The 19,153-nt window shown below is 41.3% G+C and overlaps 1 protein-coding gene across 1 annotated transcript in view; it reads right to left on the reverse strand.

The window, feature by feature from the left end:
- The window catches only part of cacnb4a (calcium channel, voltage-dependent, beta 4a subunit), a 59,492-nt gene that overhangs the window by 5,590 nt on the left and 34,749 nt on the right, over positions 1-19,153 (reverse strand). The window contains 8 exon segments of the mRNA XM_034110009.1: positions 3,710-3,819; positions 3,909-3,967; positions 6,441-6,521; positions 7,413-7,432; positions 7,683-7,762; positions 10,612-10,739; positions 11,354-11,476; positions 15,466-15,585. Coding sequence (XP_033965900.1) covers positions 3,710-3,819; positions 3,909-3,967; positions 6,441-6,521; positions 7,413-7,432; positions 7,683-7,762; positions 10,612-10,739; positions 11,354-11,476; positions 15,466-15,585 — 721 coding nt within the window.

The following is a 19,153-nucleotide window of genomic DNA, read 5'->3' on the forward strand; positions in this document are numbered from 1 at the left end:
TGTATATCAGTATGTAGTGTCTCTACTTTAAAGAGTCCTCTCCTGCTGCTGTTCAGGTGTATATCAGTATGTAGTGTCTCTACTTTAAAGAGTCCTCTCCTGCTGATGTTCAGGTGTATATCAGTATGTAGTGTCTCCTACTTTAAAGAGTCCTCTCCTGCTGATGTTCAGGTGTATATCAGTATGTAGTGTCTCCTACTTTAAAGAGTCCTCTCCTGCTGATGTTCAGGTGTATATCAGTATGTAGTGTCTCTACTTTAAAGAGTCCTCTCCTGCTGATGTTCAGGTGTATATCAGTATGTAGTGTCTCTACTTTAAAGAGTCCTCTCCTGCTGATGTTCAGGTGTATATCAGTATGTAGTGTCTCTACTTTAAAGAGTCCTCTCCTGCTGATGTTCAGGTGTATATCAGTATGTAGTGTCTCTACTTTAAAGAGTCCTCTCCTGCTGATGTTCAGGTGTATATCAGTATGTAGTGTCTCTACTTTAAAGAGTCCTCTCCTGCTGATGTTCAGGTGTATATCAGTATGTAGTGTCTCTACTTTAAAGAGTCCTCTCCTGCTGATGTTCAGGTGTATATCAGTATGTAGTGTCTCTACTTTAAAGAGTCCTCTCCTGCTGATGTTCAGGTGTATATCAGTATGTAGTGTCTCTACTTTAAAGAGTCCTCTCCTGCTGATGTTCAGGTGTATATCAGTATGTAGTGTCTCTACTTTAAAGAGTCCTCTCCTGCTGATGTTCAGGTGTATATCAGTATGTAGTGTCTCTACTTTAAAGAGTCCTCTCCTGCTGATGTTCAGGTGTATATCAGTATGTAGTGTCTCTACTTTAAAGAGTCCTCTCCTGCTGATGTTCAGGTGTATATCAGTATGTAGTGTCTCTACTTTAAAGAGTCCTCTCCTGCTGATGTTCAGGTGTATATCAGTATTAGTGTCTCTACTTTAAAGAGTCCTCTCCTGCTGATGTTCAGGTGTATATCAGTATGTAGTGTCTCTACTTTAAAGAGTCCTCTCCTGCTGATGTTCAGGTGTATATCAGTATGTAGTGTCTCTACTTTAAAGAGTCCTCTCCTGCTGATGTTCAGGTGTATATCAGTAGTAGTGTCTCTACTTTAAAGAGTCCTCTCCTGCTGATGTTCAGGTGTATATCAGTATGTAGTGTCTCTACTTTAAAGAGTCCTCTCCTGCTGATGTTCAGGTGTATATCAGTATGTAGTGTCTCTACTTTAAAGAGTCCTCTCCTGCTGATGTTCAGGTGTATATCAGTATGTAGTGTCTCTACTTTAAAGAGTCCTCTCCTGCTGATGTTCAGGTGTATATCAGTATGTAGTGTCTCTACTTTAAAGAGTCCTCTCCTGCTGATGTTCAGGTGTATATCAGTATGTAGTGTCTCTACTTTAAAGAGTCCTCTCCTGCTGATGTTCAGGTGTATATCAGTATGTAGTGTCTCTACTTTAAAGAGTCCTCTCCTGCTGATGTTCAGGTGTATATCAGTATGTAGTGTCTCTACTTTAAAGAGTCCTCTCCTGCTGATGTTCAGGTGTATATCAGTATGTAGTGTCTCTACTTTAAAGAGTCCTCTCCTGCTGATGTTCAGGTGTATATCAGTATGTAGTGTCTCTACTTTAAAGAGTCCTCTCCTGCTGATGTTCAGGTGTATATCAGTATGTAGTGTCTCTACTTTAAAGAGTCCTCTCCTGCTGATGTTCAGGTGTATATCAGTATGTAGTGTCTCTACTTTAAAGAGTCCTCTCCTGCTGATGTTCAGGTGTATATCAGTATGTAGTGTCTCTACTTTAAAGAGTCCTCTCCTGCTGATGTTCAGGTGTATATCAGTATGTAGTGTCTCTACTTTAAAGAGTCCTCTCCTGCTGATGTTCAGGTGTATATCAGTATGTAGTGTCTCTACTTTAAAGAGTCCTCTCCTGCTGATGTTCAGGTGTATATCAGTATGTAGTGTCTCTACTTTAAAGAGTCCTCTCCTGCTGATGTTCAGGTGTATATCAGTATGTAGTGTCTCTACTTTAAAGAGTCCTCTCCTGCTGATGTTCAGGTGTATATCAGTATGTAGTGTCTCTACTTTAAAGAGTCCTCTCCTGCTGATGTTCAGGTGTATATCAGTATGTAGTGTCTCTACTTTAAAGAGTCCTCTCCTGCTGATGTTCAGGTGTATATCAGTATGTAGTGTCTCTACTTTAAAGAGTCCTCTCCTGCTGATGTTCAGGTGTATATCAGTATGTAGTGTCTCTACTTTAAAGAGTCCTCTCCTGCTGATGTTCAGGTGTATATCAGTATGTAGTGTCTCTACTTTAAAGAGTCCTCTCCTGCTGATGTTCAGTGTATATCAGTATTTAGTGTCTCTACTTTAAAGAGTCCTCTCCTGCTGATGTTCAGGTGTATATCAGTATTTAGTGTCTCTACTTTAAAGAGTCCTCTCCTGCTGATGTTCAGGTGTATATCAGTATGTAGTGTCTCTACTTTAAAGAGTCCTCTCCTGCTGATGTTCAGGTGTATATCAGTATGTAGTGTCTCTACTTTAAAGAGTCCTCTCCTGCTGATGTTCAGGTGTATATCAGTATGTAGTGTCTCTACTTTAAAGAGTCCTCTCCTGCTGATGTTCAGGTGTATATCAGTATGTAGTGTCTCTACTTTAAAGAGTCCTCTCCTGCTGATGTTCAGGTGTATATCAGTATATAGTGTCTCTACTTTAAAGAGTCCTCTCCTGCTGATGTTCAGGTGTATATCAGTATATAGTGTCTCTACTTTAAAGAGTCCTCTCCTGCTGATGTTCAGGTGTATATCAGTATGTAGTGTCTCTACTTTAAAGAGTCCTCTCCTGCTGATGTTCAGGTGTATATCAGTATGTAGTGTCTCTACTTTAAAGAGTCCTCTCCTGCTGATGTTCAGGTGTATATCAGTATGTAGTGTCTCTACTTTAAAGAGTCCTCTCCTGCTGATGTTCAGGTGTATATCAGTATGTAGTGTCTCTACTTTAAAGAGTCCTCTCCTGCTGATGTTCAGGTGTATATCAGTATGTAGTGTCTCTACTTTAAAGAGTCCTCTCCTGCTGATGTTCAGGTGTATATCAGTATGTAGTGTCTCTACTTTAAAGAGTCCTCTCCTGTTGATGTTCAGGTGTATATCAGTATGTAGTGTCTCTACATGTATCCATGCTTTAATGTTCAAAAAGCTCTTTATTTTTCTCATACTGCCTGTGCTGCAGCACCTCTTTTCACCCTCTGTCTGAAACCAGAGCCCAGTCTGCTCTGATTGGTTAGCTGGCTCTGTTGTAATTTGTCAACTGATAAAAGATGTCCCGCCCCTTAGCCAATCACGTACAATGTGTTGGATCGCTAACCAATAGAAGCGTGAGTTTTACATAGTGAAGGGAAGTAAACAAAGGAGTCCGATGGAGATGTTTCAGGCAGGGGGGAACTTTGGGATTTTAGCCTTTGCAGACCATTTACATGCACTAAAAACCTATTAACCACTACAAGAAAGGGAAAATCCTAAAAAGCATAATAGAGCCTCTTTAAAATAATCCAAAAGCAACAGAAAATAATGAGTTAGATTACTCCTATATTGCGACACTTGGATTAGGTTACTAATTACATGTAACTAGTTATTATAACAGAACTGAACCCTGGTTATAACCATCCATTCAGTGACATTCACCCACAACACATCGTTGAGCGGAGCAGTGAGCTTTACCCAGGCTGGAGCGGGTGTTGGATCTCTCGATGATGGCCCTCTTACTGGGGTTGTTTAGTACTGACCTCTTGGCCAACGATATGTCAGCTGTTACCCTTGTGATGGATATCCTGAAACGAAACACACACACGTCATACAGAGGAAAGCGGCAGGAGGATGACTCAATATAGGACACTTCTCTGTTTGTATGGTTGCTCACTTCCCTTCGAACTTGTGCTTCAGGAAGTCGAACAGCGCCTTCTGCATCATATCTGTCACCTACAGCCACGAAGAGGAGAAGAAGAAGAATCAAGCAAGAGAGTGTAACGTCCCGTCCCCACGGCAGCGCGCGTTTCACTTTGAATGGGGTGATGTCACGATTCGCCGAACTGCATTGTGGGAGCAAAGCGTAGCTTCTCTCGAGATGCTCGCTTCAAAAGTTGAGCAATGTTCAACTTTTGAAGCTTCGACGGAAGCGTCAGCCAATCAAATCATATGCCAGTACAAGCTCTAGCCAATCAAACCGCGTGCTTGTGTGTCCGGGCGGGTGATTGGTTGTTGGTGGAGTTTCAGACACGCCCACCGGCAAGCTTCAACGCACGCCGCCGTGTGGACGCTGCGCAAGTGGACTCTTATTATTCATTCTGTATGTGTGTATTCAGGTTGCTGCTGTGAATTACACTCTTACACACCGAGCGACTCGTCTACAGTCTCTTTCCTTTCCGCTCTCTCGGCAGAGCAGGCCACATTCACAAAAAAAGTGATTAAGAGTTACAATGAGAAGTGTCGCAAAAACCGACGCACAGATGATGAATTGGGGGAATTGCAAAGTGCAGCTTCTCGTCTCTCCTGACGAGTAGGACTTCATGTCTGAGGCCTTGAATCAAAACAGTAGCGGTGTCTTTTTTTAGTGTTTCTGCAGATTTGAACAAGTTAAAAGTTTCGAAATATTTGTTGCAGAAAATCAAACAATAACTAAAGGACCATAAGTTCAACAGAAAATACCAGAGCCTAGCTCACCCTCTTTGTCATCGACACAAGCCCAGCACTCAACATGTGGATGAATACATTAAAGGAGCCCTACTATGCTCACATATCAGTATGTAGTGTCTCTACTTTAAAGAGTCCTCTCCTGCTGATGTTCAGGTGTATATCAGTATGTAGTGTCTCTACTTTAAAGAGTCCTCTCCTGCTGATGTTCAGGTGTATATCAGTATGTAGTGTCTCTACTTTAAAGAGTCCTCTCCTGCTGATGTTCAGGTGTATATCAGGATGTAGTGTCTCTACTTTAAAGAGTCCTCTCCTGCTGATGTTCAGGTGTATATCAGTATGTAGTGTCTCTACTTTAAAGAGTCCTCTCCTGCTGATGTTCAGGTGTATATCAGTATGTAGTGTCTCTACTTTAAAGAGTCCTCTCCTGCTGATGTTCAGGTGTATATCAGTATGTAGTGTCTCTACTTTAAAGAGTCCTCTCCTGCTGATGTTCAGGTGTATATCAGTATGTAGTGTCTCTACTTTAAAGAGTCCTCTCCTGCTGATGTTCAGGTGTATATCAGTATGTAGTGTCTCTACTTTAAAGAGTCCTCTCCTGCTGATGTTCAGGTGTATATCAGTATGTAGTGTCTCTACTTTAAAGAGTCCTCTCCTGCTGATGTCCAGGTGTATATCAGTATGTAGTGTCTCTACTTTAAAGAGTCCTCTCCTGCTGATGTTCAGGTGTATATCAGTATGTAGTGTCTCTACTTGTCTCCATGCTTTAATGCTCAAAAAGCTCTTTATTTATCTCACACTGCCTGTGCTGCATCACCTCTTTTCACCCTCTGTCTGAAACCAGAGCCCAGTCTGCTCTGATTGGTTAGCTGGCCGGCTCTGTTGTGATTGGTCAACCGTTTAGAGATGTCCCGCCTCCTTATCCCATCACGTACAATGTGTTGGAGCGCTAGCCAATATGAGTGTTACATAGTGATGTCACTGTGTTACGGAAGTACAAATCGGAATTTCCCCACTGGGATTAATAAAGGTTTATTTTAATCGTAAACAAAGAAGTCAAAACACACAGGGATCGTAGCCTCTGCAGACCATTTACATGCACACAAAGCTATAGAACATATGACAGGAAAGGGACAACCCCCAAAAGCCTAATAGCGCCACACATATAAGCCTCTCCTCTACTGGCAACCAATAAGAAGCCAGAGATCTTGTACGCCATGATGCTGGCTCATCTGAAGTGCCGTCTGACACGGAGTCATCGCAATGAGCCGTCTAACCTGATGTTATGAACAAGCCGAGCTCTCCACTCGACCTGTAGGAACACTGCACACCGCTCAGCCTCTCGTCTCAGTGCGAGAGACCGCAGAGCACTCATCTCTGCTTCTAATTTCAAACTGTGCTCCACGATGCAGTTTACCCAGAAGGTTGTTACCACGGCAACAGCGGAATGGGAGGTGGAGACTGTGATTCCATGACAACTGACTCTTTCTCATACCTCCTCCTCTTCCTTCTCTTCCTCCTCTTCCTCAGTGTGAATCTATACTTCTACTGCCTGGACCTGCTTTATGGTTTCCACTTTCTTTGCTTCATTTGTTCTGTTTCTAATTCAGCAGGTGAACCTACACGTTCATAACATAGTGTGTGTGAGCTCAACTGTGTGTTCAACAACTTGTAATTGTAAGGAATATATGTTCTCAGTAACCCTCCTATCCCTGCATGTGGAAGAGCCAGACTGATGGAGGATCAGCAGAGAGTCTTTTACCTCGTAACCTTTGAGGGAGGGTCCCACCAGGACAACAGGCCTCATGGAGGGGACCACGTCATAGGGAGGGACGTGCTCAGCCTGGAGGGGGGTGACATACAGTCACAATGTAAAGGTTTCATCAATATATCACAGGTCTCAGAGATATACAGAGCCTGTCTCTGATTGGCTGAAACACCAAACAGATCATTGCAGCATTACCCATAATCCCCTCTGTTGTTGATGTAGAAGAGACATGAAGAAGAGGGGACATGTTGATGTAGAAGAGACATGAAGAAGAGGGGACACATGTTGATGTAGAAGAGACATGAAGAAGAGGGGACACGTGTTGATGTAGAAGAGACATGAAGAAGAGGGGACACATGTTGATGTAGAAGAGACATGGAGAAGAGGGGACACATGTTGATGTAGAAGAGACATGAAGAAGAGGGGACACATGTTGATGTAGAAGAGACATGAAGAAGAGGGGACACATGTTGATGTAGAAGAGATATGAAGAAGAGGGGACACATGTTGATGAAGAAGAGACATGAAGAAGAGGGGATACATGTTGATGTAGAAGAGACGTGAAGAAGAGGGGACACATGTTGATGTAGAAGAGACATGAAGAAGAGGGGACACGTGTTGATGTAGAAGAGACACGAAGAAGAGGATTTTGCATAATAGGTCCCCTTTAATATGAATGTAAGGAAACCAACACTCTTCCACACCATATAAATGCAAATGTATCACTTTTTCTTTTTTAATTTTTGTATTTGATTATTTTATATTTACAAGAATAAAGCAACCCATAGTATTTTAGTGATATATAAAATAAGCAAATTAAATGTCCAAGAAAATAAATATAAAAATGTGAACATTAAAAAGTTAAAACATTGGAAAGAATGGAAAAAGATTTCAATTAAAAAAAAAAAATTAATACTTTTTTTTTTTTACATTTAAAATAATTGGGTTGAAAATGGCAATACTCACCACTTTCTGTTTTTGCTTTCCTGAAAGAAAAAAAAAGGATCAGTTATAAATGCTTACTGCTTACTGGACTGTATATGAGAAATCACATCAGACATCATAAAGCCTCACAGGAGCTGAATACATAGCGAACACAGACAAAGTGCAAACCCTGAGGTAAACGGTTCCTTCTGTATCAGTGGACAGCATTTCCTCTCAGATAGACTTGTTTATTGTTGCTGCTGTTGTTGTTGTTGTTGTTGTTGTTGTTGTTGTTGTTGTTGTTGGACTAACCTGCAGAGTTTGGGTTCGGCTTGAATGTTCCCGACACCATGTCTCCCAGACTAGTGGAGGAATTCGCGCTGGTCTTGCTGCTGGTGATGAGCGCAGGAGGGAGAAGAAGATATCGAAATGTTAAATATAATCTGATGACTCAAACATACTAAAACTAGACTGTAACAGTTACAGTGTTCCTTGAAGATGAGACCGTACAGCCCAGATATTCAGTCGACTAAACCACGAGAAGGTTAACCAAATGTGAATTAAAGACATTTGACACGACAGGACTATTACACACACTGTATGCTGTGTAGTAAATTGATATTATCTAGATATCGTATGCCGCCTTACATTTTGGATTTCATTGTATTGCACACTTTTTTTCTTGTTTTTTTAAAGTGCACCTATCGTGCTATTTCTAGGCAATAGCATAGGTCTCAGATATATCAAAACATATACAAAATATATCTATGAAGTGTTTTGCTCAAAACACCAAACTGATCCCCCATTCTAGCCATGCCTCGTATCCCTCTAGTTCACTTCCTGTTTCTAAAGTGCTGATTTTGGGATAAAGCTTTAAAATAAAAAGGAGGGTCTGAGCTCATGCGGGACCTGGCAGCTACCGTCTAAACTAAATGCTGCCGTGATGAAACTCCATATCATGGATTATCAAGGATCTGAAACAGTCTGGAGCTCAAAGGCTTTCTCTCTTGCCGGTTACACCACAAGGTGAGTTCCTTTCTACTTCCTGCTTCTTCACACACATGCTCTCCAGCACAGGTTAGCTCTGAGTGTTAGCGATGCTAATGTAAACACCGACCATATTGGGTCCAAAACAGTCGGGCGTTGTTTCTGATAGCAACGTCTCTGATTGGGCCGTGGGTCCACATTTCAGATGTTACGTCATATCGGACGCAAATCTGGATCAGCTCCGTTGTTCCCCGTTTTTAGAGATTTGGGTACGGAGGAAAAGAGAGAGGGTTTTATTTTCTGACGCTGCGTGAGTTCCCCGACACACCGGGGACACATGTTGATGGATAAAAGACATCAAAAAGTGCATTTTGCATGATAGGTCCCCTTTAACAATTAGTCAGTATGTCCACATTACTGATCATGATTTACCAAACATCTCATAGTGTTAATATTTTGTGAAAGCACCAATAGTCATTCCTACAATAATTGTATTGCGTTTGATCAGAAATATGTGACATTTGTCCTCCAGTCCTCCTTTTCTCCAGACTTGCATGATTTAGTCATAATGCTGCTATAAAGGTATTTTTGCAAATTCCCTCGGGTTTGGTGTCTCAAATATGTTGCGGGTCATACAATTCGTTATGCTGTGTCCGTAATAATACTTATATATTCATTAATTTAACTCAGACCCCATCTGGTGGAAGATTCAGTGGTGGGCAGGATCCCAGCTCCCCTCAGAGATGTTGGACCAGACATCACAGCTCAGCTTTCATCCACCTGACTTCCTCTCTATCCTCCATCTTTACTGCCAGGCTTTTCCTCATCCCTTCACTCATCCCCAAACCCTCCAACTGTCGTTATGCCGCTTGATCCGCTCGATCAGAGACTGCCGATTCCTGCACTTCATGAACCCTCCTGAGTCCCGGGCCTCCCACGCTATTCACTGTTAAGGTTGAGCAGCGCAGGGTGGACCCAAAGTACTATCTTTACCTCTATTCGCAAAAAGTACCCACGAAACCCCAACAGAAAACCAGAACTTAAATACACACATGACCAATCAAGAGGACCCGACACAGCAGGGGAGGGGAGGGAAGACACAAAGACACCAGGTGAACAGAATCAGACAGGACAACACAAAAACGTGTAATAGCTACGTTGGTCTACAGGGCAAAACATAGTATATTCACAAATAACCCTCTCAAGACGTGACATGGATACAATAGAGGTTTCTCAATACTCAAATTTTCCCTCCTCTCTCCTCGGTTCCCCTCCTCAGTCCTCCGCTTGCATCTCCTGTGGGCGGGACTAAGTATCGAGGATAGGAGTCGAGGAGGGGACATTGAGAAACCTCTAATATTTTGTACAAAAAAACATGGAGCTCCAATAATCTTCGTAATATCTATCAAACTATGGATCCTACACATCCACTGGACGTAGATTCTAAAAGTACAATATACACTTCTCGCTAGAAATGTAATCAAAAAGCATTTTAATGGCCAAACTATCAACAATTTAGGTTTTTCCACTAAAAATAAATCGGGTGTCCGCCATGTTTTTTTGTTTGCGATCACGTGACATGGACACTGGTCATTAGAAATTAATAGGAACACATATTGTATCCATGTCACGTCTTGAGAGGGTTATTTGTGAATATACTACGTTTGGCCCTGTCGACCAACGTAGCTATTACATGTTTATTTGTGAGACTGGGTTGGACCAAGCCCCCGGGAAGTGCGCCGGACTCTGTGCCCAATATTCGTTGTGTCCAAACGGCGGTACTACAACTTCCGTATCAGTCCGTGACGTCACCCGGCCCAGAAATACTTTTTCCCATTGACTAACATGGGGAAAGAGGCGTCTGTAAATCAGCAGATAATTTATTTATTTTCTCTCTCCATTCATTCTAGTGAGCCGAGAGTGGGAGCTCGGGGGGCGGGGCTTAAGGGGCGCATGCTCTGTGAGCGCACATACGGGTTCTTCTGCTCTGACAGCCAGGCATGCTGGGTAATCTGTGACGTTTCGCTCTCTCAAAAGTTGGGCCATTTTGCCTTCATGCGCCAATGAGCAGCTCTCATAGGAAAGAACGAGTATCCAGTTCTTATTACACATCCATGGGTTGGACAGGAGGGAAAACGCAGACAGGAAACAAATACAGACATGACAGACAAGGGGTGAACACCTTTCAAAGTAAAACAGGAAACCGACAGATTGTGATAATTCAAAAATAAAATAAACATATCGTAACACTCACCCGTGGAAGCGCCCTCTCTTCTGCTCCTGCTGCAGGCGGATGTTCTCCAGCTTCAGAGGACTCGGGATGAAGCCGATGTCAGAGCCTTCTTTCACCATACGGCCGATCCACCAGTCGTTGTTGTACTTCTGTAGATCGGAGAGATGAGAATAAAATAAAATAGACTCTCCGTGCACTATTTCATCCATCCATCTTCTCCCGCTTATGCGTGGTCGGGTCGCGGAGGTAGCAGTGCCAGCAGAGAGCCCCAAACCTGCACTATTCTAACTATTTTAAGGGTTTTATTGTGTTGCACTGTTGGAGGAGCCTGTGAGCTAAGATGTTCATTGATATATCTACACTGTAGCTTTGTACACATGACAATAAAAGCCTTGAATGTTAAATAAGAAACTCAATGTTTCACATATATACCTTTTTCATATTTGTATGTTCGTAGTGTCTCTACTGGGACATGTCTCCATGCTTTAATGTTCAAAAAGCTCTTTATTTTTGTGCTGCAGCACCTCTTTTCACCCTCTGTCTGAAACCAGAGCCCAGTCTGCTCTGATTGGTTGGCTCAAATAGACCATTTACCTGCACAAAAACACACTAGAGGAAAGGGAAAATCCCCCCAAAAAACACAATAAGGCTTCTTTAGACACACGCCTGCTCATGTGATGAATAATCCAAGGTGAAGTGGACTGAGTTCAACCCTCTAAACAGTGCCACAGGTTTAGCATCCTAGATAGAGCCTGAATTTCACCTCTTTGATGTGCAGGAAGTCCTTAGCATCAAAGGAGACGGCGGTGCCGGCCACAGGAACATCTTCATCCAGAGCACCGCAGTAACTCACGTTCGTCCTCACTGCAAACGCCGGAGCTTTGGTCTGGATAAGGAGGGAGAACACGAGTATAATTGTTACGAGAGGTTCATATCCCGGACGAGCCCCCATACGCTACGTCCCCAGCTCGTTTAGGGTAAAAGGGAAGCAACACGAAACCAGATATTTTTGGTAAGAAGTTGATTTTAATAATAAACTCAAAATAAAGATGACGTAAACAAAAATACAGGCTCTTTAAACAAGAAGCTATCTGTTCTCAATATAAATACACAAAACGAAGGCCACAGAGTATCACAGTCATAGGGCACTTAAGGCGAAAATAGTGAGGCGTCTCGCACAAGTTCGACGCCGTCACAAATCACAGAATACACACACACATTTGGAGAGTATGAGTAGCGAGGCACCCTGGCACAAATCCAGCGCCTCGAATGACAACAACGTCGCAGCTTAAATAGCGTCATCGCGCGTCATCAAGCATCGTCCAGACCTCTACCGGTGGGAGGAACTAACCGACGTCACACCGACGCGGTAACCATGGTAACCAAGCTGGACATGTATGTATATGTTATATTAGGATGTTGAAATGGCAATAAAGTATTAAACCCTTAAATATGTGAATGTAAAACAGCAAAGGATTGGTCTTCTTCACCAAGCTCCATTGTATTTCTCAACAAAACACTCCTTTTGTGTTTTTCTCCTCACATTGCTCATCTCTTGCCCAGTTTCATCAGAAACTAGAAGGGCACTCAGAGACTGCAATCAACCACCAAGTGCAGAATAATGCCCATCTGCTCCACATTTGAATAGCTTCTCCCGTGTCCAAAGCTATACTCTTCCCCCCAACCTTCAGGGAAACCGTTTTTCTTCCATCGAGCAGACAGACAAATAAACACACTGAAACAGAAGCAACGCGGAGATAAGAAGAAGAACAAGTGTGAAGGTATTCGGTCCTTCCTACATCCAGGATATGGGTAAACCTCAACTAAAACAATTAAACCTACTATCCTGGATCCAAAATGGTGATATTTGGCTTGAACCTTGGCCATTAAATACAAGAAAATAAAAACAATTGCACCTAAAAAAAGTCATTGGAAACGAAAGCATGGACAGTGGTTTGGCTTTTTTGAAGGTTATATATCCGAGTGTCCTCTTCCAACATGAGAGTAACATGATAACAAAGGTATCCCAACTGCAGCTGTGTACATGACAGGGTGTCTGATGACCTGGAAGAGCATCAGGACTGTTTGAGGCAGATGATAGCTCTGTGATTAACATGATGATTCAGCCTCTATGGAGAGAGACATCAAGCATGCTCATTTCTGACGTGGAGCTAATCTGAAGTAAACATTGAATACTGCTTTCTATTCCTCCATCTTGTGACTGTGTGACTCCCTCTCTTGGATATCAGCATGTGAAGGACACTGCTCAGGAACTAGTTGTACTAGGAACTATAATTGTTTGAGAAAGTCAGAATAAATTATAATTTTGAGAAAAAGTTTGAATTTTGAGAAAAAGTTTGAATTTTTTGAAAAAGTTTGAATTTTGAGAAAAAGCCATAATTTTTGAGATTTTCAGAAAAAAGCCAACAGAAAAAACGTATTATTATTAACATTTTTAAGTATTCAGAAAAAGTCCGAATGTTTAGAAAAAGTCAGATTTTTTTTGAAAAAGTCAGATTTTTTAGAAAAAGACAGAAATTTTAGAGAAAGTCAGAATTTTTGGAAAAAACTCAGTATTTTCTACATAACAAGATGTATGATTACCTAAGAACCGGCATTCCTCCATCTTGTGACCGTGTAACTCCCTCTCTTGGATATCAAGGCAAGGCAAGTTTATTTCTATAGCACCTTTCAGCACCAGGCAATTCAAGGTGCTTTACAAAAATGAAAGACATTAAGAAAATGGCATTTAAAATCAGTCATTAAAAAGAAAAGCTAATAAAATAAACATTAAAAGATAAAAGTTACAGTGCAGTCTAAGATATGAATAGTTCAATTCTTTCGGTTCTTTATTTTAATTTATTCACAGAACCTCCCTTTGGAAATCCGAACATTTCCGTCCCGATTGTTAATTTAGACCAGTGGTGGGCCGTCAGGGCCAGCAAGGCCTTCTCTGCTGGCCTAAACATCATCAGAATATAAATTTAATTTTGATATATTTTTTCCACAAATATGTATTAAATTATTCCCCATAGTCTATTCTTTTCATTTCATAGCTTTCCTCTTGGTTGCGCTGCTTCCAGCCTCAGAACAAGATTTGGAGGGCTGGCCTTTATGTTAGAGCTTTTATCCAATCATATTTCAGCCATAATGTGTTGCCAGGGTCCAAGAAATCTGCCCTTAGGCCTTCAGAATCAACAGAGCGGGCGCCTGTAGCTTAAAGTGAACGGAAACAAAACTGTGGCGTTAACCAATCAGATTTTGAGTTGGCGACAACGGGCCAGCTAGCAGGCGTACGATGACGTCAGCACGTGCACGTCTTTTGATTGGATACGCACTATTGAGAGGCAGAGCTATGTAGAGCTAGCAAACTGAACTTGAATGAGGCAATGAGCTAATTTGTGTAGATTTCTACAAGCTGGTTTTTTTCAACCCACAATGGCTGAAGGAGGAGAAGAGATCGATTTGGTCGCAGATATAATTACAACGCCATTTTCAAGACGAACTTTTCAAGAAAAGCTAGACATTGTGAGAAGAGAATGGCCAACCCTGACGCTAGCGAGCCTATCACAGCGGGGAAAAGGGTTTGTCCGCCACTTTCAAATCACTAACTACGAGCGGTACCCCTGGCTCACAGCCTCCGAGAGGCACTGCAAATTGTACTGCTGGGAATGCCTGCTATTTGCAAATGATCGAGAAAATGACTTATTGGTGGAACTGAAACGCACAGATAAACTGTACAACAGAGTCATTGAAGTCTTCTTGAGGAAAGAACGGAGGATGGATTTTGTGTTCAAATAATCAGTTGTTTTGGTGAGTACAAAGCATTTTATTTTTTATTTTATTTTAATATATTTTTGTCATTTTATGTCGTTAATATTAAATCAATATTAACGAATTAATATATATGTAATTAAAATGACAAATATATAAAAAATAAATGTGTGATGCTTCTGCAAGAGATATCGAGATGTGTGTGGCGCACTGGCTCAGCTGTGCAGTAAAAGTACTCAAGGAGACTTGTTGAATTGTTTTGGTTTAACCTTTATCAAAGTGGACATTCAGGGCTAGGAATACACTTTCACCACTGTCGCAAATATATCCTCATGAACAAATGCAAATTAATTGTTCGTTTTCTTTTATTTTCAGTGAATAGTTTGTGTCTTTATCGTCACGTTTCTTAAATGAAACTGCTTTGGGTGCGACAATGCGCTGTTTAGTGAACAAACTTGTTAAAGCTCACATACTTTTGGTGGACTTAATTAAACTTTGTAGACTAATGCCTTAAAAGCCCCTTTTATTTTTAAGTTTTGACAGTATCCAAGCGATCTTAAAGCTGGTAGTTGAACACTCTTAATTGTAAATGCGGATATATTGATTATAAATGCTTCGGAAATATTAATATAACTCTGTTGTACTTGACTATGTTAAGGTGATGCAACGCCCGGTTATACTGCGTTTCTGTCTAAATGTATAGTTTCTAGAGCCATGGCGTCATAATGATGCTATTAAGAGGTGGAATAATTCAGGTAGGACTGTGTCGGACATCACTGAAGGCCTAGGTGTGAAATGCACGGCCCGCCACTGATTTAGACTGATTGTTTTCACCATGTTATGCTCGCATGACATCCACAATCATGTGAAGCCACAGCATGTGAAGGACACTGTCACACAGGAACTAGTTGATGCTCTGTATGTGAGGACTACTTCCATTCTGGAGAGCATCAGAAACACATGGATCCTGAGATTGAAGCTCAAGCCGGTGACGAGTGATATTTTTCTAACACTGAATTAGATGTATGTTCCTTTTCAGTAGAGATTATGGGTTACAGTTTGTAGCTCCATTGGGCTGTAAATCGTCCCTGTGAAACTGACCTTTGCCCTCTCGAGCTGCACAGTGGCCTGCTGCTCCTTCTCCTGCTGCCCGCCCTCCTTCTCCTCCTCCAGGGAAACATCCGAGTCAGACGGTCGGCTCGTGTAGGAATCAGCTGAGCCCTGGAGAACAACCATAATAATAAGTGTATTTATTATAGCACCTTTCACAGAAATAGAACACACAAAGTGCTTCACAAGTGAGAACAAAAGTTAAAATGAAGACCACAGAAACATGAATACAATGAGGCAGACATTTAAGGTCAACATCAAAACAACAGAGGAGGAGAATAACATGCTATCAGGAGGCATACAAAGCACCAGGGGAACTACTTTCTCTCTGTGATACAGATTCAATTGGACATCCGAGGGACACAACACAATAATAAACGTTATTTGATATGTCCTATTCTGAACCAAACATATTTAAATGCAAAATAGATGCAGGAAATAACAAGAGACTATTTCTTAAAAACAGAGACTGAGCGAATGAATAGGAGGGAGTTTGGACAAGTGTGTGTGTGTGTGTGTGTGTGTGTGTGTGTGTGTGTGTGTGTGTGTGTGTGTGTGTGTGTGTGTGTGTGTGTGTGTGTGTGTGTGTGTGTGTGGCCTAGCATTACTATCCTTGTGGGGACCTACATCTGTTTATACAGCTACGTGTGGGGACTGGCTTCCCTTATGGGGACAAAATGGAGGTCCCCATAAGGGGAATCGTTAATTTTAGGGTGAAGACTTGGTTAAGGTTAAGGGTAAGTGTCTGTCTGTCTGTCTGTCTGTCTGTCTGTAAGTGTGTGTGTGTGTGTGTGTGTGTGTGTGTGTGTGTGTGTGTGTGTGTGTGTGTGTGTGTGTGTGTGTGTGTGTGTGTGTGTGTGTGTGTGTGTGTGTGTGTGTGTGTGTGTGTGTGTGTGTGTGTGTGTGTGTGTGTGTGTGTGTGTGTGTGTGTGTGTGTGTGGATCAAAGGCTGCCAGATTAAAGATGATGAACCGGCGGAGGGAGGAAGGATCAGATATTTGAAGAGATAAAAATAGAGACACAACACTCAGGAAGCCCTGCCTCATCTTCTCCATCACCATGGTACATTGACTAAAATATTCATTTGAATGACATCGAGGGATGCTCCCGCCCATTTTGTCTGTACCTGTAACAAAGGGAACACACTGACCTCTGTGGATGAAAATCAGTTTCACTGCACAAATGATCTTAGGAAATTAGCAGTTTCTAATATCTAATTTTCTATAGAAATGGAAGAGGAAATATTCTGCTCATTTTCAGGTGTATATCAGTATGTAGTGTCTCTACTTTAAAGAGTCCTCTCCTGCTGATGTTCAGGTGTATATCAGTATGTAGTGTCTCTACTTTAAAGAGTCCTCTCCTGCTGATGTTCAGGTGTATATCAGTATGTAGTGTCTCTACTTTAAAGAGTCCTCTCCTGCTGATGTTCAGGTGTATATCAGTATGTAGTGTCTCTACTTTAAAGAGTCCTCTCCTGCTGATGTTCAGGTGTATATCAGTATGTAGTGTCTCTACTTTAAAGAGTCCTCTCCTGCTGATGTCCAGGTGTATATCAGTATGTAGTGTCTCTACTTTAAAGAGTCCTCTCCTGCTGATGTCCAGGTGTATATCAGTATGTAGTGTCTCTACTTTAAAGAGTCCTCTCCTGCTGATGTTCAGGTGTATATCAGTATGTAGTGTCTCTACTTTAAAGAGTCCTCTCCTGCTGATGTTCAGGTGTATATCAGTATGTAGTGTCTCTACTTTAAAGAGTCCTCTCCTGCTGATGTCCAGGTGTATATCAGTATGTAGTGTCTCTACTTTAAAGAGTCCTCTCCTGCTGATGTCCAGGTGTATATCAGTATGTAGTGTCTCTACTTTAAAGAGTCCTCTCCTGCTGATGTTCAGGTGTATATCAGTATGTAGTGTCTCTACTTTAAAGAGTCCTCTCCTGCTGATGTTCAGGTGTATATCAGTATGTAGTGTCTCCACTTTAAAGAGTCCTCTCCTGATGATGTTCAGGTGTATATCAGTATGTAGTGTCTATACTTTAAAGAGTCCTCTCCTGCTGATGTTCAGGTGTATATCAGTATGTAGTGTCTCTACTTTAAAGAGTCCTCTCCTGCTGATGTTCAGGTGTATATCAGTATGTAGAGTCTCTACTTTAAAGAGTCCTCTCCTGCTGATGTTCAGGTGTATATCAGTATGTAGTGTCTCTACTTTAAAGAGTCCTCTCCTGATGATGTTCAGGTGTATATCAGTATGTAGTGTCTCTACTTTAAAGAGTCCTCTCCTGCTGATGTTCAGGTGTATATCAGTATGTAGTGTCTCTACTTTAAAGAGTCCTCTCCTGCTGATGTTCAGGTGTATATCAGTATGTATCACGTACAAGGTGTTGGAGCGCTAGCCAATAGGAGCATGAGTGTTATATAGTGATAACACTGTCTCCAATAAAAATAGCTTTTTGTTCTACTTATATCGTAAAAAGGGCTTCAGAATAACCACTTCATCAAGCACAAACAAACATTAGTTATAACATGAACAAGGGCTAAAAACATACATTATCATGTTTGTATATAATGTATGCACTCAAAGGAGTTCACAGCATACTCATCTCTTTCTGCTCCCACTTAGCTGTTATTCAACCATTCTCCAATCATCTAATGACGCTTTGTAACAGAGTCTGTACTTCACGCCACATTACAGCTGAGAAACCACTATATTAGCATAAACACTGGATCCCTGGCCCAGAGGAGAGAGACAACATGTCCGTGCTCAGAGAGGTCTACGAGCTAATTACTGATCGTCACTGCTTTGTATTACAGGTGCAGGTGGGAAGCAGTGGAGTACAAATACTTCGTTACTGCACTTAAGTACATGTTACTCCACTACTTATTTTTCTGATGACTTTTTACATTGCTTCTTACATTTTGAACCCAAATACCTGTACTTTCTACTTCTTACATGTTGAACCCAAATACCTGTACTTTCTACTTCTTACATGTTGAACTCAAATACCTGTACTTTCTACTTCTCACATGTTGAACCCAAATACCTGTACTTTCTATTTCTTACACGTTGAACTCAAATACCTGTACTTTCTACTTCTTACATGTTGAACACAAATACCTGTACTTTCTACTTCTTACATGTTGAACACAAATACCTGTACTTTCTACTTCTTACATGTTGAACACAAATACCTGTACTTTCTACTTCTTACATGTTGAACACAAATACCTGTACTTTCTACTTCTTACATGTTGAACACAAATACCTGTACTTTCTACTTCTTACATGTTGAACACAAATACCTGTACTTTCTACTTCTTACATGTTGAACACAAATACCTGTACTTTCTACTTCTTACATGTTGAACTCAAATACCTGTACTTTCTACTTCTTACATGTTGAACACAAATACCTGTACTTTCTACTTCTTACATGTTGAACACAAATACCTGTACTTTCTACTTCTTACATGTTGAACACAAATACCTGTACTTTCTACTTCTTACATGTTGAACACAAATACCTGTACTTTCTACTTCTTACATGTTGAACACAAATACCTGTACTTTCTACTTCTTACATGTTGAACTCAAATACCTGTACTTTCTACTTCTCTCATTTCCCAAACAGCTGGTTCCTTTAGTCTGAATGTGTGTTTGGTGCGCGGTCATTATTCTTCAGAGTCAT

Source organism: Pseudochaenichthys georgianus, chromosome 21 (assembly GCF_902827115.2).
Source record: "Pseudochaenichthys georgianus chromosome 21, fPseGeo1.2, whole genome shotgun sequence".
Taxonomy (NCBI): Eukaryota; Metazoa; Chordata; class Actinopteri; order Perciformes; family Channichthyidae; genus Pseudochaenichthys; species Pseudochaenichthys georgianus.